Raw genomic sequence first — 22,472 nt, forward strand, 5'->3', positions numbered from 1 at the left:
GCGAATCTGATTTGCTAAAATACGGTATAATATAATTTCCTTTCGGGCTCTAATAAAGTATTATTTGCTAGTAATAATTGAATGGCAACTTTTTTTTGTTCACTTTAATTTCTTTTGATGAAAAGCATTGTTGTTGGAAAACCTGAGAAACATATATATATATATATAGATGGCATCCCCCCTGAAATAAAAACGGTCCAAATCATCCCCCCCTGTAAAAACTGCCATCACATTATCAATGAATGTGGTTTTACTGCTATTTCAACATTTAGAGTCATCACCAGAAAAATAACTTATTTGACAATTTTCACCTGTTTCAAGTAAATTTTCCCCTTGAAATAAGTAGAAAAATCTGCCAGTGGGACATTTTTGTTTTTGTAATTGCATTACAGAAAATCACAATAGGCTATTCTATTTTTCTGAGACAGTCCTGTATATATGTGTGTATATATAAATAATGTGTGTGTATGTATAAGTACTGTAGGTCCACACGATTCAACATCCTAAATGAATAGACTGTATTATAATGATGATAACCCGCTGCAGAGCCTCGTTCTAGTCACGTGACCCTGACGTCACGGACGGCACCTGCTGTCAGATGGTAAAGATGGCGTCGTCAGGGACAGCGATCCTCCGCCGCATCTCTGCGTCTATGGCCCTTTTACTCGGTGTGCTAATCCTCCTGAGCACAGGGAGCTGCGATGAACAGGTGCCCCTCATCATGTGGACAAGCGAGGGGTGAGTGTCGCGGATATAGATGTATATATCTGTGTTTTTGTGCTGAGTGAGGAAAGCTAACCTGAGAGCTCAGCTCATGTCTTGGGGATGATTGGGACATTTGGCACCAGGAGGCTGTAACTCACACAACATGACACTGTAAAGGTAATCTGAAGGAAAATACCTCCTCACCTGCCGTCTAGAAAACCATTAATGATACCATGGTGATTACACCTGACTGCTATTATTGTGCTTTAGTATATACAGGACTGTCTCAGAAAATTAGAATATTGTGATAAAGTCCTTTATTTTCTGTAATGCAAAAATGTCATACATTCTGGATTCATTACAAATCAACTGAAATATTGCAAGCCTTTTATTATTTTAATATTGCTGATCATGGCTTACAGCTTAAGAAAACTCAAATATCCTATCTCAAAAAATTTGAATATTCTGGGAATCTTAATCTTAAACTGTAAGCCATAATCAGCAATATTAAAATAATAAAAGGCTTGCAATATTTCAGTTGATTTGTAATGAATCCAGAATGTATGACATTTTTGTTTTTTTTAATTGCATTACAGAAAATAAAGAACTTTATCACAATATTCTAATTTTCTGAGACAGTCCTGTAATGCAGTTGTCTTGGAGTCATCTTCCTCCGGTTTGTAAATGTGAATTAAATTTCACGAATACACAGTATATTGACGCAAACTGTGCACAAGAATATTGCTCAAGACGTTCAAGTTTGATCTGAAAGAGAGAGGGTTTCCTATGATTTGCTATCCTCATTGGAGAAGTGTGTTATTTCTTAAACATGCAGCTCTGAGCCTGCGTCTTTAAAGATAAGTAACCTGTTTTGATCTCTTCCTTGTTCACATTTACTTGTTATATCATCAAAATGATCACTTATTGAAAAATATCAATAAAAACCTTGGCAGAGGGATTATTACCAAATATTAAGACTAAAGGGCCTGCTAAAACAACCAGAATCGTGGCTCGCTCACTGAAATTAAAACACACTTTTCCACTGATTGGAAAATGATGGTTAAAGGATCAATTTTGAAAGATTAGACTGTCATATGTTCCGATGTAAACAATATCTTTACTAGCAGAGAATAGCTGTGATGTCAGTGATCGTCACTGCAGTCCCAGCAGTCTCCGGATGAGTGATTCTGCAGTTCTTTCCGTCTCCCTCAGTCAGTGGCCTGGAACGAGAAGAAACTGAAGACGTTACTGTTGTTAATGTTTATGTAGATGCTGCATTGAAGTACTGTCACCTGAGGAGGTTTTGCTGTCAAAAGAAACTCATGACTGATGCCAGTAACTTGAAAGACCTTAGTCCCAGTAGCAACCTATTATTTCTTGAGACAATAGTTTCTTCCTAGGTTCATTCTCACCTGTTTGACAATAACCAAGAACAATCCCAGTCCGGTTTCTGTCCCCACCATAGCACAGAGACAGCCCTGCTCAAAGTGACCAACAATCTTCTCATGGGTTCTGACTCAGAACTTCTTTCCATCCTCATCCGTCCAGATCTGCATCCCTTCACACCGTCTCACACAGCATCCTGCTTGATAGATTATCATCTATTAGAATAAGTGACACATGCTTCAACTGGTTTACATCATACATTTCTGGCTGCACACAGTTCATACAGATGAAGACTTCAGTTCACACTCTTTTCCAGTAACCACAGGTGTTCCCTGGGATTATGTCCTTGTTCCATGTCTTTTCATGATTTATTTACTCCCTCTTGGCCATATAATTAAACATCAACTTCCACAGTTATGCCGATGACATCCAGCTGGTCCCTCTTCATCCCTTCCACCCACTTCTCCCATTGATTGCCTCAGATATTAAATCCTGGTTTTCTTGCAATTTCCTGAAACTCAACAGTGAAAAAAACTGAGGATCTATTTGTTGGCTTTTTAATCACAATCGAAAAGACGACTGTCTCTCCTTCCTCAACACGCACATCAATAACATCACCTGCTCTGCTTACTTCCACCTTTTGAAATATCAACTGTCTTTGCCTGTTGCCGTGTCCTACAAATGTTGCTACTTTGGTTCATGCTCTCGTTACTTCTCATCTACTGTAACTCCTTCCTCAATGGTCCTCCTCTCAAATCCATCAACAAACTTAAACTAGTCTAAAACTCAGCTGCCCTTATTACCACAAGAACACCCTCAATTGATCATATTCCTCCTGTCCTGCAGCAGCCTCACTGGCTTCCCATCAAATCATGCATTGAACTTTGATTGGTTGCAAATATTGGCAGACTGTACTTTAATTTACCATAAATTATATTTTTTCTTAACTGTCTGCCTTACCTCCATTTAAAGAATTAGACTTGAAGTATGTACAACATAAACCACCTGACACTTTATGACATCCACTATATGGGCAAAAGTATTTGTTCACACGTGTTAATTATTGACTTTAGGTGTTTACAATCAGACCTGCTTCCACAGGTATATAAAGGCAAGCAGCGAGCCATGAAGTGCCTGCATTTGTGAGCATTTGTGTTCTAAAATAGCTCAATTTTAAGAGCTCAGTGCCTTTACTTATTGTACTCTAATGGGATGCCAGCTTTGTAATAACGGTTTGTGAAATTTCATCCCTGCAGGATATTTCACAGTCAGCCGTAAGGGATATTATTAGAAGGTAGAAGCATTTAGGAACAACGGATGCAGGTGAAGTCTCAGAGAGGGGTCAGCAACTCCCGACACAAATGGTGCATAAAAGTCTTGGAGGAAAGAGTTCTGGACCTCCTCTGGTTTTAATGTAAACACAAAAACTGCGTCACACAAGCATCGTGGAATGTTTGTTTGTGATTCAAGCAGCTCGGTACAAGCCACACAAGTTTTGGTGGCTGCTGGGAGAGCATACCTGCCGGACTGCAAAGTGCCAGCTGTCAGGTTTGGTGGAGGAGGGATAAGGGATTTTTCCCAGAGAAGGTTGCTTGTAATGCTTCAGAAAACAAGATGTTTTTTGACAATACTGTTCTTTCAACTTTGGGGCAGCAGTTTAGGAAACTGCCTTTTCCATTCCAACATGACTGCACCATGATGGGAAGAACTAGAAAGGCCCACACAGACCCCGGACCAATACTGGGCACTTATGGGATGAACTGGAATGGAGATTATGAACCAGGTCTTCTTGTCCAATATCAGTGACCAACCGCATAAATACTCAGAATGATACAGAATGATTGGCAACAGTTCCCACAGAAACACTGAAAAAAACCTGCAGAGAACCTTCCAAGAGTGTAAACGCTACTGTTATAGATGGACCAACTTAGGGAACCCCCCCCCCAAAAAAAAAAAAATCCCAAACTCATCAATGAAGTCTCTGTTGATGTGATGGTCAGGCCAAGTAGTAAGGTCAAGTACTTTTGTCCGTATAGCTTTAATGGATCAAGAAAGAAATTTACGAAGGGAAATAAATGCATTTCTATTTGAGCAGATGTAAAACGTTGTGAAGAATCTTGAAACTTTGAAATGTGGGACTGAGTTTTTAGTCTTATAGCCTCTTGTACTTTAGTATATGATGTTAATACTCCACCACCTGTGCTTTGATTCCCCTCCAGAGTTTCGATGCCTCATGAATCTCCTCCTCCAGCGGGGCACATCGTTGGGCAGCAGCAGCTGGCCTCTTACCTGGAGAAGGCTCTGAACACCGGCCCACAAAATGTAGTTCTGTTCCTTCAGGACAAGGTATAAGACACAGACACTTTAGTTAAACTTGCTCATTGAAATTATAAGTATACGTGTTTCATTTTGCTTCTCTTAAATCAATGTCAGTGGAATATGAATCCAACCCTTGCAAACATCTTACAACACATAGTTAATCACAGTTCTGGCACACACGCTTTCTCTTCATCTCCCAAATATACTGGAAGAATTAAAAAGGTATTCATACGTCCCAAATTTGTGTGGACCCCCACTCACACATCTGGTGCGTAATCAGCAGTGGAGCAATCATCAGCTGCCTCCTCCACATGGATGACATCGAGCTGTAGGGCAAGAAGAAGCCCCATATTGTTCCGGTGATCCACCTCAGCAGGACATGCATCAGTAATATTGGAATATTGTTCAGGCAGGATAAGTGTGCTTGATTTGTATCAAAGAAAGGTAAGCTGGGAACAACTGAGGGGGTTGAACTTCCAGAAGGCAACATATTAAAATCTGATGACACAATAGATAATTTGATGTTTGGAACAACTACAAATACTTTGAGATCCTGTAAAAATGTGGCAACTACCACAAGGCTGCAAGGAAGTTGGCGACACCCAATTACCTCCAAAAGAAAAACACAGAATCTGAAGAGATGAATGGAAGGAACAAAGTCCATGCCACCAACACGTAAACCTGCTAGTCACAATCCAGAGAAGGCTTCACTCCAAGTCCAACACCATGAGACTCAACACGGGACTGAGAGCAGGAGAAGGGAGGCCGGGCTTTTATGAGTGTCAAAGTCACAATCCAGGATGAAACAAACGTCTAGAAAATGGCAACCAGTGATGACGTTCAAAGTATATTTCTCAAGAAGGAGAAATCCTGAGGAGGAAGAGGCGAGAGAAAGAACCATCGTGGACACATGCTGTGGCACGTACCATCGACAGATCAAAGACAGGAGAAACTGGAGGAGTAACAAGGGTTTTAATACCAGAAGCAGAAATTAAATTCTTCTGGTGCAATTTTCAAACACTTTCTAAGTTGTCGTTACTGCTTCCTCCTCAAAGTCAGGTTCTTACAGGACTTTTCTCTCTGCAGAATTAACTGCTCACATTTATTCAGGGACAAACTGCAGACACAAACCAGATGAGTTAATACACCTGTCTATAACTATGACTCTCTGTGTGTGTGCTTTTTTATTTTATAAGATGAGCATAGAGGACTTCACCATGTATGGAGGAGCTTTTGGAAATGAGCAGGACAGCGTTTTCCCCAACCTCAAGGTAAGATCATTGTAATCTTAGAATTAAACCTAGGAAAAAAAAAGATTTATAAAAGTTTGAGTCACAAGTACACATTAAAGAAAGGTAAGAAACTACACTGTTTGTGTGAATAACTGACCAGCAATTTCCATTTAGTAACAGTCGCATTAAAAGGAAAGGGAAATAAACACACTTAAACTCTCTATGTCCTCGACTAGATGATACTAAACAGTGTAACTGATTTGATATTCTTCCTGTCAAAACGTACCACCTGAATTTAACAAAGCAAATGGGTCAGAACGTCCCACTGAAAAAGTACTGTTGTGATTAAATTGTTTCTGTTGTCAGAAAGTTGTTTAACGCTAACTGGTGTCGTGAGAAGCCTCTAGTTCCTTAAACAAACATATCAAAAGATGTATCCTATGATCATGTCGTTCCTTGACAGGAGAGTTGAATTATCAGCCTGCAACAAACAAAACAACTAAGGAACTTGCTCCAACCATAACTGTTGTCTGACACTTTATTCAAACCTACAAGGATGATGGGGAGCCATCATCTTCCAGAGAGGAATGTGTTCAGAGGAAGAAAAAAAAGTTGATCGTGATCAGGGATCACTTTTTGGTGAAATCTAATAGATTGAATTTTACGGAACAACTTATCGCAGTGCATGTTAGTCTGGGAAGAGAAGTGGCAGTATGGGGACTAAAACAGCTGTGCAGCCCTAAAAGACAAGCAGTGGATGAAGTGATGCACTCATACTGCCTCGGGTCTGCAGTACACGCTTGTCAGAGTACAGTTTTATATGAGGTCTCTTCAGTTTGTCAGGTTTTGGTTCAGCAGCGTTCTATCCAACAAGTGAGGGCAGCTGCCTGCTTGAATAAACTAAATGAGAAGGTTTTTCATATTTTTACTCCCCCTACCAAGATGACGATGCTACGATTCATCTTGCTCGAAGCGTTATTCAGGGTTTATGTTTACTCCTGGATTGGCCACTAGAGAATTCAGACCTTAACCACACTGAGATGTGTTGAGCCGTGCTGTAAAAGGTTTTACTCTCCGATCATCAACACATGATCGTGTCACTGGCTGGTAATGAATGTTATTGCATAAACTTATCAAGCCATGCTTTGATGGGTGTGTGCAATAATCAAAGCCAAAGGTGCTCAGAGACCACAGTGTGATCATTTTCTTTCTGGTTCTGCTCCCGTACAACTGTGCAGAAGTTGTAGGACTATTTTCACTGAGTATTTTCAAAGCAGTTTTTGCTGCTAAAGGAGAACAGAGTATTTACCGTGGTGTTACTTGGTTCAGCTGCTATATTCACTCATTTTTATTTTCCTTTTTTCTTGCACCCCAGGGAGCTCTTACGTCATCGTCATCTCCTCTGGTCTTGCCTGCCGTGTCTTGGCCGGCCTCCAATGCAGTGATCGGTCAGCTGCAGGATCAGTTAGAAACCACCCCTCTGTACATGGACCCTGAGACCCTGAGTCAGCTGAGACTTAACGCCTCCTCGCCTGCTCTGCTCGTGTTCAGGATGCCCTACAGCATGGGGTACATACACCCAACGTACACGTTAGAGACCATTGTTACCAAGATATAAATCTATGTAAAGATTATTTTAAGGGACATTTTTGGACAATACAGAAACGTATGTTTTGAAAAGGGAAAAGAGAACAAAACCTAACTTCCACATGGACCAGTAGCCTTCCACGTAACGTGAAAGGCTACCGGTCTGGGGAGGATCGTGGACCGGCTGTGCCGAGGAGCCTTCCCAGTGCAGTGGGGTGTTTAGCCACCCTTTCTTGGAAAGACTTGACTTATCCATTACAGATGGCTTTCATTTTCTTGGCCTCATTGTGGTTTAAAAATCGGGCCTATTTGTGGTTTGTTTCTAAAAACTAGTTGAACATTTTTCAACTAGTTTTGCTTTCCCAAGACTCCACGTTAAAAGATGACCAATCAAACAATAGATGAACAGTGTTTTTCCTCTGGGAAAATGACAATTATGCATCCTCAAATAACCGAGGAACATATAGTCTAAATGTGATCATTTTGCCAAATCCCTGCTTCCTCTTTTTATCTGTGTTTCATTGTTTCCTCGTCTGACTTCATTGCAGGGCTGATCTTATATCTGCAAAGGAGATTCTCAGTGGAAATGGTGAGTCTCCATGCAACCAGTCTACTCTAAATGGCTCTGAAGCCCCTAGGATGAGGGTTATAAATCATTTGGGCTCATTTCTCTACTTATCTATCAAACCTTCTCAAATAAAAGGTAGAAGCCTTGATTTATGTCAGCTTTTTGACAACACCCCCTCTTCATACTTGGAGCAAGGGTTTCCTCAAAATTAAGATTATGTGGGTTTGTTCTTTAGTTTTTTGTTTTATTTCTTAATTTCCATTGATGATCTGCTCTTTAAATAATTCCATAATAGGATTACAGTTTTTTTGTTCAGTTTTTATCTCTTACAGTGTCCTGGGATGAACCTTTTATTGCTTCATCCAGCACAGAAAAATGTACAAAGTAATAATCTTTCATTAAACCGATAACACGACAGTTGTAAACGTAACAAGGTTAAGACCATTATAAAGCCAAATGTAAACCTAGTTTTTGTTTTTTGTCTTCCATTATATCTTGACTTTGTCAGTTGTCTGCATGTTGTTTGTTTGGAAGATGATTGTTTTTTGTGACAGTTTTCTTGACGATGTCATGTGTGCATATGAATGTACTCTTTCAGATGAGGTGGTTGGTCAGGTGTTGAGCATCATGAAGACCCAGTCTGTTCCGTACACGGCCATCTACACAGGCCTGCGCCCGTCCAGGGTAGGTTAGGGTGGAGACTGGTCACATTTATACGTGTCTATTACTTTTTTCTGTTGTGAGTCAATATGTCGCAGCAGCTCATTTCATTATACGGTCCGACTGACTGACCTGCTCTTTTTGTGTCTCTACAAGGAGGTGGCGTCTATTTCTGTGGAAGTAGAATTGGGTGGAGGCCGCTCTCTGCTGCAGGCCAGAGGAGGATACAGGGACAGGCAGAGGGAAAGAGAAGGGCAGCGGAAAATCATGGAGAAGGCTGAGATCTACAGCCCAGTGGAGTTTAAGGTGTCTTACCCCCCCCCCCATAGCTTAAAATAAAATTACAGAAATACAAGAGACAACCATTTCAGGAAGTACACAGAACGATTGATTTAAAGGATAATGCAACAACGCCCAAAGAAAGCCACAGATATGTGGAAATAAGACATTCACACAAAAAAACACAAACTGTTGAGTAGGTCTAACACATTCATAGAAATTGTTGACAGGAAGAAAAATCTTAAACTGTAGCACCTTTTTAAATTGAAATGTTAATATAAACTTTAATCTTAACTCCTCTGCCTTCTCCTTGGACAGAAGGGAGACGAGACGTGCATCATGCTGTGGGCCAAAGGCCTGTCCGTGAGCATCCTTCAGAAAGGTCGTTGGGAAGAGCATGACCTGGCCCCGTCTACCTTCGGTGAAGGTGTAAAGCCCAGTCTCCAAGGTTCCAGTTGTGACAAAAGCAAAAGCAGGTGCTAAATCTGTCTAATATATGACATCTAATGAGAGAGGGTGCTTCTGAACAATTCAGTTTAAAGTCATGCCCGTTGGTTTGTCGGCACGGACCTGTTAAGACAGATGTTTGTAGATAAGAGCAGAGATTTGAAACAGAAATGCCAACAACAAATATTTGGTAATTTGACTCAACTACATCTAAATATACAGTTTAAGGTCCATTTAAACAATTTATTGAACTGAGAGGAAATATGTTGGTTTGAGATGGATGGATGGATGGATGGATGGATAAATGGATAAACCCTCAGCTATATACATGATGGTTTCTTAGTGGATCATAGCGGATCTTAGTATTAGGGCAATACAGCCTCAAACAAGATCACTGTCCCGTTGAGTGATCCAGTTTAGACCGATGGCCTCAGTTCTGGGTCAGCTCAGTAACAGCAAGGTGGCTGCAGAACAACCTAAATGATCACCTTTCTGACACCATGCTTGAAAGTGGAAATGTGCTGTTTCTGCTGAAGTACTGTGTCTGTTTTCCTCAAACGTAGTGCTGGGCATTCAGGCCACACTGCTCCACTTGCTCTTCTCCGCCCGCAGGAGATTGTTGCAGAAGTCTTGTGGTTTTTTCAGATGTAGTTTTATCACTCCTTACTTCCATGGTGCTTCAGAGGCGTTTCTTCTGGCAACATTTGCATGTACACTTTTAGTGATTTTATTTAACAAGGACTTCAACATTAATCATGCTCAACAAGGCCCCCAGTGTCTAATATGTAGCCTGCTCTCTGTTTGTATTTTTTTTCCAAAGCTCGTCAGACCTGTGGTTTAATTTTAGATTTTAGATACTCATACCTGGGAAGATTGGCAACTGTCTTGAATGATTTGCTATTTTGAACTCTAAATGGTTTTCTAGCCTTTTTCCAGACACCAACAGTTGCTTTGCTAAGATCGTGGCTTATGTCTTTCCCTCTTGGCACTAACACATACCTGACCTGTCAGAATATCTGCTTTTATAGCGGTCTGCACACCTGTTGATGCTCCGTCATTAAAGGCTCATGATTAGCAGCCCATGGCTGCAACTCACTCTTTTAAATTATTTTGACCATTAAGCTCCCATTTGTTACTTTTTTAAGGCTAATAATCACACTGTGCATTTAGATTCTGAGTCATATAGATCATGGTAATCCTCATGCTCAAGTCCCACAGGAAGTGGACCTTTACAGATCAAGCGGGGAGGAAGTCATACGTGAGAATAAAGCAGTGTGAGTGGGTTCTGACTCGTACATGAATATTACATCAATGTACGGAGGACATGGGTTAGTATTTGGTCAATAACAAAAGTTAATCTCAATACTTTGTTGGTAGTGACAGAGGTCAAGCGTTTTCTGTAAGTCTTCACCAGGTTTGTGGCTGCTGGGAGGTTTCCGGCTGTGCTCTGTGTGGAGACATTCACACCCTTCAAGTTGTTGTTAAATGTGTAGTTACCTGTAACTATTCGGCCAGTGACAGCCAGGACGGAGTCAACGCATGCTTACATACAAAAGGTGTTTCCACTTCAGTCATGTGCTCACTGGCCCTAAAACCTGAGTTAAACTAGTGATAAAGCTGAACACAGGGATGCAGGACCTGTAAATGTGTTCCTCTTTGTGACAGTTGTGCAGAAAAGATCTATTAATATATGATTAAGGTGTCTTAAAAAAACAACATTTGAATCATTCAGGCAAAAACCTCTCCAGTACATTATTGGTTATTACAGTAGCCTCTTATCTCTTAATTGTAGTTGTATTCAGTTGTCATTTGAATAATGATCTTTCTTAATTTAAGTTTCATCTTAAAAACTGGTTCTTTTCTCTCCACGTTTGTTTTTTTTGCAGGTTGGTTCTTAATTATGAGAATGTCCTCGGCTTCCGAAACTTCAAACTGATGTAAGTTACATAAATGTTATAAACAAATGCACTGCCTTGCCAAAAAAAGCTCACACAGTCCACCTTTAGCTTTGATTAGGGCATTTTGATGAATCCTGGCATCCTCATCTGCCATCAGGTGAAAAACTATACATTGATGGAATAAGCTGGTTACTCAGTATCTTCAGGTAGTCAGCTGAGCTCATAACGCTGCTGAACCCTGACCTGACCACCTGCACCGCCCCATGGGCTTGTACAGTAGGCACTAGGCATGATGGCAACATCACTCTGGAACTCTGGGTAAATCTGGACTCATCAGACCACATGACGTTCTTCCACTGGCCCAGAGTTGAATCTTTATGGTCCCCGGCAAAGTGAAGCCTTTTTTTTCCTGATTATCCTGCTACACAGCTGTTTAATCCCTTAAGTTCCCTTGGCATTGTGTGTGTAGAAATGCTCTTACTTTCACTTTTAAACATAGTTTAAATTTGATTTCCCCAAATTATTTAAGTGATCGACAATCATAACCATTCAAGATTTTTTTACTGACCACATTTTTCCCAGGAAGATGATGGTTCCCCGCTATCCTGCTAGTTGTTAATGCGTCGGGCAGTTCTTAACCCAATTTTAGTATTTTCAGCAATTCCTAAAAAAAAGATTTTCTGCTATATGCCAATAATTTGACTCTTCTGAAGCAGATAAATATTTTCCATTGCAACAGGATGTCCTAACTGCATCAGTCAGGGTTAAATAACCTGTTGGCAGCTGAAACATAATCAGCCAAGCTGTAATTTTGTGGTGTAAGGCTCTCCCCTCTTTGCTTGGATAAATCCACGTGGTAACTTTTTTTTTTTGGACGGGCAGTGCACAAATAACACTCTGAGAAGTGCTAAGACACAAATCAACACCTGTGTTTGCATTTTCAGTCTTGTTATGAGCCAGCGTCACTACAAGGTGTCTGCACGCCGATGGTTCACCCTGGACAATGTGGAACTAGAATACGATGGGAAGACGGCAGCGTTCAACGGCAGCAGGCACATCTACGCCCCTGCCGAGTACTCGTACCGCTGTGAATCCGTCACCAACTTCCGCTGGCCCCTGCTCATCCCACGCTCAACCAAAGACCTAGCCAATCAGTGGAGGGTCTCTTTTGAGGACTTTCAGGTAAGATTGATCCATTATTCTACATTCACAGCCTTATAACTATCATCTGTCAGCAAGTAACCTTGGTGACCCTTGCAGTGGATTGTGCTGGTAGCTATGCAGACTGAAACTAAGTGGCAGCCTGTTTATTATATAGAGAAAAACAATTCTCATTGTAACATCTCTTTCTACTCAGTCTGACCTGCATGAAAAGTTTATAAAACAGCTGGAACGTTATGACCGTGGATGGGTAAAGTGATGCTGGTGTCGTCTAATCTGAAAACCAATTCATGTCCAGTTTTAGTTCTGTGTCAGCAAATATTTCTGTCCACACTACGCCACCTTAAACACATGACAGAGCTGTTTCTGCTCGCTGGACAGGAGTGAAAATGGGAAGTAGATTGTTTACCCTGCACTTGAAAAGGTTTGGACCCGGTAGAACTAAGAAGGACAGTGGCAAGGGAAAGGTGATTTTATTTAACCGTTAACTATTTCTATTTGTTTATTTTTGATCTCCATTAATGTTGAGGTGGAATTGTTCTTGGAAGTAACAAACTGAAGTGCTGCTGTGAAGGTTGTAAATATCAATTAAGGCTGCAAGCGGCGACGATCGAGCCCTCGAGCGTGCAATTTTCACCAATAAAGGTCAAGGACTCAAAACTAAGTCCGATGACACCACCCACGACTCTTTATATCAAACCATTCAAAAGTTATGGCAGAAAGTAGGAACTATCAAATATCGACCAATCAGATGAAGGGTGGGCGCTCTTTCTGGCGTCTAGCGCCGGCACGGTAACGCTTTTGACTGAGAAAAGTAATGCACGTCGTCGCAGGATGGAGATGCACATTTTGATGTATAACACACCTGGGTGCACATTACGGTTCGGGCCGCATTAACGGCCGACGAAATGGCATAAATTGTGCCAAAATTACACGATTAATTCAAAATGGCCAACTTCCTGTTCGGTTTCGGCCATGTCGCCAAGAGACTTTTCTTTAAGTTGAAAAGACTTTTCTTTTCGTGCATGTACGTCAAACCGTATTGTGGGGCTTGAGGCACAAGGTTTTCTAGAGGGCGCTGTTGAGCCATTAGGCCACGCCCATTAATGCAAACCATGAAATATCACATTTTTCGCCAGGCCTGGCTTGCGTGCAAAATTTGGTGACTTTTGGGGCATGTTTAGGGGGGCAAAAAGGCCCTCATTTCGTCTGAAAAAAAATAACAAGAAAAATAAAAACAAGAACTCCTACAGATACATTAGGGCCTTTGCACTGTAAGTGCTCGGGCCCTAATTAGGAATTGTATCCACACGGCACCAGTGTTTCTCCAGGGTCTGATATAGACATAGATGCCAAACATAACCATAACAAAAGTTTAATGTTTTAAAGAGAAACCACACGAGTGTCTGTGAAGCCTGAATAACTGCTCATGTGGATGCAGAGTCTTGACTCCGCCCTAAATGTTTCCGCAGCCCATAGACCTTCCCCACATGGGAACAGGTTCAACAGATGCACCCATATGTTACTTGTTCATGTCTTGGAACTCGTCACATTTCATGTGTCATTTATTGTGCATATTCCAACATTCCAACGTTTTTTTTTTTTTTTTTTTTTTTTAAATCCCTAACTTTGTGCAGATCCAGGGCTTTAATTTATCCGGCACTGAGTTCTCCTATGCCAGCGACTGTGCCGGCTTCTTCTCCCCCGGCATCTGGATGGGTTTGATGACCAGTCTTCTCATGGTGCTCGTGCTCACGTACGGCCTTCACATGATCATGCAGCTCCGCACCATGGACCGTTTCGATGATCCCAAGGGCCCCGCCATCTCCGTACCGCAGACAGAGTGACAAACTTCCCCCTAACTTCACCTTCCATTTGTCCTCCTTTCCGTCCTGCAGATGCCTCCATGGCTGCAGCGCTGCCCTTCACATTCCACTCCCCTTTTCTATGTAGTTATATTCGTGGCATAAAGCTGACGTCAGTGGTGTTGTCATAATTTATCCGTCACTGCACAGATGTTGCAGTTAGATGTGCATCCTGAGAAAGAAGAATACACTTTTCAGATGATCCCATTTTTTTTTCCTCTCATGTAGGTTTTTAATTTCAGAGCATTATTTAATAGATCTGGAGACGCATCAATATTTCCAACACGTAAGAGGTACAAACTGGGTCCAGTCCAGTCAGGCTGCCGTTTACCAACAACAGTAAAGCATTAAAAGGGAAAAGTACAGGGATTATTACAATTTATGAAAAGTTAAATGAGTTATTAGATGCTATTTATTGTCGGAACTGCTCTAATCTGTATGTGAGGATTGTGTTTGAATAGAGTTGTTGAATGAAGGAAATACTTTGGATTAAATGTGTTCATGCTATTTATTGTTGAAACTGCTGTCACTTGTGTTTGAATAGATAAGTGAGATAAAGTTGTTGAATGAAGAGAATATTCATTAATGCATTCATTGCTGTGTTGTGTTGCTGTTGTAACTCCAATAAAAAAGAGAAAAGAGATGTTTGGTCTTTTCTGGTTTATTCTGGTGACTTTACTTAAACATAATTTGATCATTTGAATTTGTCTGTTTACAACTTTTGAGGAAATGTATCAGATTTTACACTGTATGTAGGGAAACTCCATCATCTATCCATCCATTTATTCACTTCTACACTAACTTCCTCAGGCACCCTCACCTTCCTCAGGCATCTTAACCACAAAAAAAAGATTGTGCAGATTGCTGTCATACTGGCACATGTAAGCAGTTGCAGCATTATAAATGTAGTATTTATTTGCATAACAGCTGATACCAGGACAATAAAAGCACAATGACGGAGTAACTAGTTTGTTTTTTTGGTTTTGTTTTATTTTAATCCACATTACATTACAATTCATACTTTTTATAAACTGACCCTAGTTCGGTATCAGATCAAAAATGTTCAGGTTTTAGGGATTGGTCTTGCTGAAGTAGCATGGACACCAGTTGTAAAGGTTTAATGATTTAAAATGCAGACACACTACTGTGGATGTATCCCCAACCAAGAGGTGCAGCAGCAACAAGAGAGGAACTTTGTTGGTGGGGACGGGATTACCTTACGGGTGGTAAACACTCTGTTAATCGTTTGACAAAAAAAACAAAACAAAATTACACCCTAACTGCTACCACAGGAAATTAGAGGGTTAACAGGCAGTGATTAACAGTGCTGTTAATCAAACATGATTAATAGATCCTCACAAAGAGTGCGTGTATATAGAATAAAATCATATAAACCGCATATACAAATGTAAGGAAACACAGAGGGAGATAAATATGTCAAAGCCATGAAAATGCATCAAAATGAACATATCAGTGTCTGTAATTAAATCAGACTTAAAATCAGCTATTCAATATGGAATGAAAGAGACAGTGGGAAGAAGTTATTTCTTTAAAATTCCACTTAACTGAGTTTTGGTATAGGAATGGAAAAAGTGCTGATTTCCAGGTTACATTTTACTTTAACCACATTATGTCTAACATTGATAACATTGATATGGAACCTGGATTTAGTCATCAACGGCATCCTTTCTAGTGGTCTTCCACCCCGGTCCTCAGGACCCCCAGTCCTGCAATGTTTTACATGTTTCCCTTCATCATCACACCTGATTTTAATTAATGGTCCTAATTAGCTTGTTATCAAGGTCTGCACAATTCTGTTGATGACACAGCCACTTGTATCACGGTGTGCTGAAGCAGGGTAACATGTAAAACATGCAGGACAGTGTGCCTCGAGGACCAGGGTTGGGAAACACTGCTTTAGACCAGTGGTCTTAATGGTCCTCCTCAGGACCCCCTGTCCTGCATGTTTTACATGTTTCCCTGCTTCAGCACACCCTGATAAAAATGACTGTGTGGCTGCGTCCGAAATTCCACACTTCCACCCTAATGAGTAGGAAAAACAGTTTGTGAGATTTTTTATTGCATCTGAAACATTAGTACGTACACAATAGTATGTGCTATCCATACTCATTCCGGAGAAATGTATTAGTATGGATTGATGCACAGCAGAAACTTCCCACAATGCAATGTAGCAGTGTTTGGTTGCTAAGTACTGCGTATAATATAAGTATAATATTAAGTATAATAATATTATATAATATTAATATTAGTATATAATAATATTATATAATGTCATGTTGTTTGGGCCAGGATAAACAGGAAAGAGCGGAGCGGTGCTGCTACTGCTGCTGTTACAGGAGTTGTTACCATGGTAGCAACTTCCCCTCCCAACGGCAGGAAGAGCCGTGTGTCTCTGAGTAGTACGTCCCTATTAATGCAGACTACTGATATTTACTCAAAGGTTTGCAGAACTATAATATATATACTGTTTAGTATGGCATTTCGGATGCACTGTGTGTCATTAACAGACTTCTGCAGACCTTGATGACAAGCTGATGATGATGACGATGATTAACTAGAATCAGGTGTAATGATGGAAGGCAACATGTAAAACATGCAGGACAGAGTCCCGAGCGGCGAGCACCAGGGTGGAAGACCACTGCTTTAGAATAAGATATCCTCTTAACGGATAAATTAATATAAAACTTCTAACAACAACAAAAATTGATTTTATTTACGGAACCTAGCCGCGTAAATTAAATGAGTAGTTCGCTGAGTTTGAGTATCTGAGTACAGGTAACTCAGGTGCAGTACCGGAGTTACACTCCCGGCCACATGGTGGCGCTAAAACACCACCGGCGCTGATAAGCGGCGCTGGTTTTTCAGCCAGAGAAGAAGAAGCCGCGGAAGCAGGATAAATTGGCGCCATCCCGGCGCAGTCGAAGAGTTTTTACCGTTTTGGACGTTTTTATCCGAACAAAGTGAGCGTTTGTTTTAAATTTGAATGTGTTTTTTAACAGCACATTAATCCCGAGGACGAGTAGTGTTTGTGTTTAACTGCGGTCAGTTTGCTGAGAAATTGATGTTTGTGTTTAACGTGCTCGTCCCCCAGATTTAATGTTTACTGTTTTTTAAAATTGTTTTAATCGTTTAATTTCAAACTTGTCAGGTCTGGAGTCGCCATGACGCAGAGGAAAGGACTGAGGAGCCCGCAGAGCTCCTCGCAGAGCAAGGTGAGACATAACTCACCTGAAGGGAAGCTTTGGTTAATGTTCAGATTTAAAGTACCTTTTATTCATCAGTTGTGGGTTAAATCCTGACTACAGGGTGAAGCTGTGAGGGGATCCCCCTGTCTCTTAGGAATAAAACAGGTTGATGCACACCCTGTAAGTTGTATATTATACTGTTGTGGATGAAACACGTGTCCGGTGCAGAACTTGCAGTAATTAATTATAGTCGATTTATGGTTTGTTTAAACTGATTTAGACCAAATGAGATGAAATCCAGATCAAAATGATCTCTGATTCAGTGCAGCTGCTCCATGAGCCCTGGTTTCAGTGAAGTGAGTGTTTAGTCCCTTACATGATTACTTATCTGCATCAGCTGTCTTGTCTTTTATCGCTTTAACTAGTGGGGGATTTGAGGTTTATGAGCTGCTGTTGGGACATTTATGCTTTTGGCTTTGGATTAACATGAATCTGTGAAACCACCAGAGCTGGGTAGAGGAGCCAAAAATGGTACTCCAGTAAAAGTACTGTTACTTCAGAATAATATGCCTCAAGTAGAAGTAAAGGTAGTCATCTAAATAATTACTTGAGTAAAAGTAAAAAGGTACTTGGTGAAAAAAACTACTCAAGTACTGAGTAACTGTTGAGTAACGTCTGATTTATTTTTTTAACACAACCATTCAAACAGACAAAATAATCAACTTCAGCCAAATTAAATCAATAAAATAAATTAAAATGAATAAAAAAATTGATTAAATTGAAATCTTAAAGTAAATCCAAGTACTTTAATGCATAATAAAATAAATAAATTAATAACAGAATAAAAAAATAAATTAAGCACAAGTAGCACAAAATTTCAAGCCTTTGTACTTTTCTTTTTTAACCAGAACTAGAACAAGCCCATGCACTCATAGAAACTCTGTGTGTGTTTGAGTCTGTGTAAATGTGACAAAACATGCAAAACCAAACATTTTTCCCAAAGAATCACCCAGTGATGTCATGAGATTGACCCGTACTAGGATAAAAGAAAAGTAACAGCTCAATGTAGCGGAGTAAAAGTAACAGTTTCTTCTTCACAAATCTACTCAAGTAAAAGTAAAAAGTATAGTGATTCAAAACTACTCCTAAAAGTACAAAATTTCCCAAAACTTACTCAAGTAAATGTGACTCGTAACTACCACCTCTGGACATCACCACCTCATTGGGGTCGTGTCTCCACTGGATGATGTTTTGTACTTCTGTGGGTGAAACTCACAGATGCCCCTGGACATGTCGCCAGTCCATCGCATGGATACATATAGACAACCAACAACTCACTCACTCCTGCTGACAATTTACAATCACCCATTAACCAGAAAGGCTAGTTTTTGGACTGGGAGGAAGTGCAAGTACCTGAAGAGCTCACGCAAGCATGGGGTGAACATGCAAGCTCCACACTTATCTAATAATCCAAACTAATTAAATAATAAAAGATGGACAAGACACTAATGACCCTCATGAGGAGTGGGTGGGTCAGTGTTTAATTGTCACTTCAAGGACTGCTAAGGTTTTGTCGGACATCTTTAAGAGTGGTTTCAACCTGTGGGGGGGGTCGTTTTTTTTTTTTTTTTTCTTCCCATACAGAGACTATCCAGCAGCTTTACGTCTCAGGAAGACGATGACGATGTAACGTTCACTCAGCCGAGGACGTCACAGGTGCAGAGAGGGCTGGAGAAAGTCACACCTGGACAGGTCGACCAGAAGGTAACGGGACAACATCCACACTCGCTTGTTTTAATTCAGTCTTGGCAGGTTATTAGTATTTAGAGGGTTTAATAATCCACAACAGGCTCTTGGAAACTTTAAGCTTTTATGCAGCTGTTTCAGGTTTAAAAGATTTTAAAAAAAGCATAATTTTGTTTTGAGACGTTTTATTTTTATATCCTGTCGTGCAGACTGCTGAGGTGGTGCAGTACTTCCTGGTAAAAGACCAAAAGAAGATTCCTGTACGCCGCGCAGGTACATCACAACACCAGTTTAACAAATAAGTGTTAGAAATTAAACAATTTAATATGAACATCCATTCAGTCACTGTTATTTTCTGGACTTTGTTTTCGTTACCAAAGAATATTATATCAAAATAAATACGGTAATAAGGGACACAAGTGATGTGATTTTAGTGACTCGTCTTGTGTTTCCTCCAGATCTTGTGAAACATGTGCTGAAGGAGTACAAAACCATCTACCCTGAGATCATAAAGAGAGCAGCACAAACTTTTGACCAGGTTTGTTCAGTCCCACATCCTCAGTGACTTCAGCTGAATCCACTTGTCATGTTAAATCTTCTTTGTTTTTTCCTACCTCCACTCTTTCAACCAGGTGTTCGGCTTGAAACTGATAGAAATCGACAAAAAAAATCACATATATATACTGGTCAATAATTTGGAGGCCCCTAACAGACCTTCCCCAATACAGTAAGTATCTGAAGCCGTTTGTTTCTGAATTGTAATGAATCAAAGGGAGTCATTTATAACTATCACATTAATTTATGTATGTGAAGTGTATTCTTTTTTTTTTTTTAAAGGTCTCTGTACATATTTATGTGGTAAAACATGTCTCCTCTCTGTAGATCCCCCACGAATCCAAAGATGGGTCTGCTTTTTGTTATCTTAAGTGTTATTTTCATGAAAGGAGGCACCGTCAGAGAAAGTGAGTTTCATTCGTCACATTAAGCCGTTTTTTTTAAGGTAAAACTACAACGAACGGCGTTTGTTAAAAATTGCATTGTCTGTTTCTAGTTCTCATTTGGAATACTCTGAAGAAACTTCGCGTTGATGCCGGGTAAAGCAAGATTTAAAATAAAAACAATTGTCCAAGTATAATTTTCTGGGTGCCATAATTTCTCACAATCATGACTTTTAAAAGCATTTTTTGTCCCCTTTTTGTTTTTCTGTCACAAATTTCCTCAGGGAGAAGCACGACGAGTTTGGTGACGTGAAGAAGGTGGTCACAGATGAGTTTGTGCGCCAAAAGTAAGGGACAGTTTGTTTTTTTTGTTTTTTTTTTATTTAATTTTATTTCTTAATCATATAAAATGTGGTTGAGTGCTACATCATACTGAAACCAGCTGAACACTCGGATATTCATTGATTGTCATTCGCTCACCAGCCGTGAGGTTTTAATTGTGGCTTAAGGGGGCGGCGGCATACCGGAGCGTCAGTGGTGTCACAGTTGAAACTGAGTGTTAATGATTTAAACTCCATCACATTTATTAGTCCTGGGCGATAGTTTGTCCTCTGGTATACAAGTTAATTTCCATCCAGTGTACTTCTGCACTCCTCGGTCTCCTGCACACACACGCTCATGACTCTCTGTAGCACCCACGCTCAAGACCGAGAGGAGCAATCTTCTGTCGCAGTCACTTGTGTGCGTGTGCACCTGTGCAAGCCATGCTAGCCCGACCTTCTCTCGTGTGTCACGACCTTAAATTGCAGATGTGTGATTAGGAGGTTCAAGTGCAGCTTTAACTGTTGTATTTTATATTACTGGTGTGTTCAGAGCCAGTGTCTCTCAGACCATAGACTCTTGGTTTATACCACACCAGAGAGCAACTGAAGAGTGCAAACGCCAGCTCACTCCAGCAGAGTGGCTGGACCCGCGCACGCTCCAAACACTGCTCTTCATTATGAAAATGTTCGGACAGTGAATCCAGTGGAGTTTAACTCAAAACTCATGTAAAGCCACAGTTTTCTCACGTGATCACATTAAATGACTTTAAACTCATGAGCCGGCTGCTCTGCGCTTCTATAAAGTACAGCAGATGCAATGAGCAGAAAATCTGGCGTATCTGCTCATGAGACAGTGAGACTACTCAAGCTACTATTTGTTTTGTTACAGATGTAACTGGGTCCGAACTGACTGGCCTTTATTGTAGTGATGCACCGAATGAAAATTTGTGGCCGAAACCGAAAATAATAATAAACACTTGGCCGAATACCGAACATGGTTCTTTGCAGTTTTTCATTTATTTTGCCAATTTTTTCACCATTGCATAAATCAAATACATTTGATTTAGGCATGCTTTTCAAAGAAAAAAATCTTTTGCAAAATTACAAGGTAGAAAATATTTATTGAACATAAAAAAACTGAACATTTTTTAATTTCCCAGCATTGTTGTTTTGGTTCCACCTCCTGGTGAATGTTAGGTAAAATTCTTATGTGGTTACTTTTTGGTTGGCCAACGATTTGTTTGTGGTGCAACCGGTACGGGAGTGACCAGTCTATTTCCTTATATTACAACGCCGTTATTAATTGTTTGTTTTTTTTCCCCACTTATTCCACCGAAAGTGTTTTTTTGCCATTTTCAGCCGAACTATTTCAGTTACTGAACAATCGGTGCATCACTACTTTATGATTTACAATAGACGTCAGCCGTCTTCATGAATGTGTTGGTGCACGTCTTTGACTGAAGGTTTGGTCTGCAGGTACCTGGAGTACGCGCGGATCCCTCACACCGATCCCATCGAGCACGAGTTTCGCTGGGGTCCACGGGCTGACGAGGAATTGTCAAAAGCAGAAATTCTGGAGTTTATGGGTCGGGTAAGTGTTGTGATGCTGCTCTTGTGACATCTGGTCAAACAGAATATGCAAGTGCTGACGCGTTGTCGTTCTGATCCCAGCTTCACGGACAGGACCCTCAGAGCTGGAGTCAGCAGTACAGAGAAGCTCACGCCGCCCCCGAGTCCAGCCAGGCCGGCAGCAGCAGCCAGAGATGACCCTCATTCATGGCTCTTAAATGTTAGCTTTTGCCCTGACTTGTTTCTTTAGGGTGAAAGACAAAACTGTATCAGCACTTGGTTCTCTTTTGTAAAAAATACTTTATTTTTTTAAATTAAAAGTTATGTTCATATTCTAGTGTCTCCACATCTTTTTGTCTTTTTTAAATATGAACAGATTATTTACTGTAAATAACATCCTTTTTCATTTTATTTCCTGGGCTTAAAACACTTAAAGTAACAGGTTTTTATTTTTAGATCATTTCATTGCTGTCAGACCAAACTCCCTCCTTCACAGATTAGCACTTTTCTGTGATAAAAGTGGATCTTTTGCACGCTTGTGTCCAGGGAGCTTTCAGACGTTTGAGACGGCTTTTTCAATCGA

The 22,472-nt window shown here is 40.5% G+C and overlaps 2 protein-coding genes across 3 annotated transcripts; both read left to right on the top strand.

The window, feature by feature from the left end:
* The first annotated feature begins 593 nt into the window (after positions 1 to 593).
* atp6ap1a (ATPase H+ transporting accessory protein 1a) lies at positions 594 to 14,746 on the top strand. Its single transcript, XM_061735385.1, has 11 exons — positions 594 to 738; positions 4,311 to 4,437; positions 5,607 to 5,681; positions 7,018 to 7,211; positions 7,778 to 7,818; positions 8,396 to 8,481; positions 8,614 to 8,763; positions 9,055 to 9,212; positions 11,070 to 11,120; positions 12,026 to 12,263; positions 13,880 to 14,746. The coding sequence occupies exons 1-11, from the start codon at positions 599 to 601 to the stop codon at positions 14,087 to 14,089; spliced, it is 1,470 nt and encodes a 489-aa protein (XP_061591369.1). The 5' UTR covers positions 594 to 598; the 3' UTR covers positions 14,090 to 14,746.
* Positions 14,747 to 17,004: 2,258 nt separating this feature from the next.
* Positions 17,005 to 22,221, top strand: ndnl2 (necdin-like 2). 2 transcript variants are annotated; one of them, XM_061735387.1, is made up of 11 exons: positions 17,005 to 17,088; positions 17,277 to 17,340; positions 18,958 to 19,077; positions 19,269 to 19,332; positions 19,518 to 19,597; positions 19,692 to 19,786; positions 19,942 to 20,021; positions 20,111 to 20,153; positions 20,282 to 20,344; positions 21,797 to 21,911; positions 21,992 to 22,221. In XM_061735387.1, exons 2-11 carry the CDS (start codon positions 17,290 to 17,292, stop codon positions 22,085 to 22,087), a joined length of 807 nt encoding a protein of 268 aa, XP_061591371.1. In that variant the 5' UTR covers positions 17,005 to 17,088; positions 17,277 to 17,289; the 3' UTR covers positions 22,088 to 22,221. The 2 variants fall into 2 exon arrangements, with proteins under 2 accessions (XP_061591371.1, XP_061591372.1); XM_061735388.1 differs by having other exon boundaries at positions 17,036 to 17,169.
* The last annotated feature ends 251 nt before the right edge of the window (positions 22,222 to 22,472 follow it).

This window comes from Cololabis saira, chromosome 12 (assembly GCF_033807715.1).
Source record: "Cololabis saira isolate AMF1-May2022 chromosome 12, fColSai1.1, whole genome shotgun sequence".
NCBI classification, from domain to species: domain Eukaryota; kingdom Metazoa; phylum Chordata; class Actinopteri; order Beloniformes; family Belonidae; genus Cololabis; species Cololabis saira.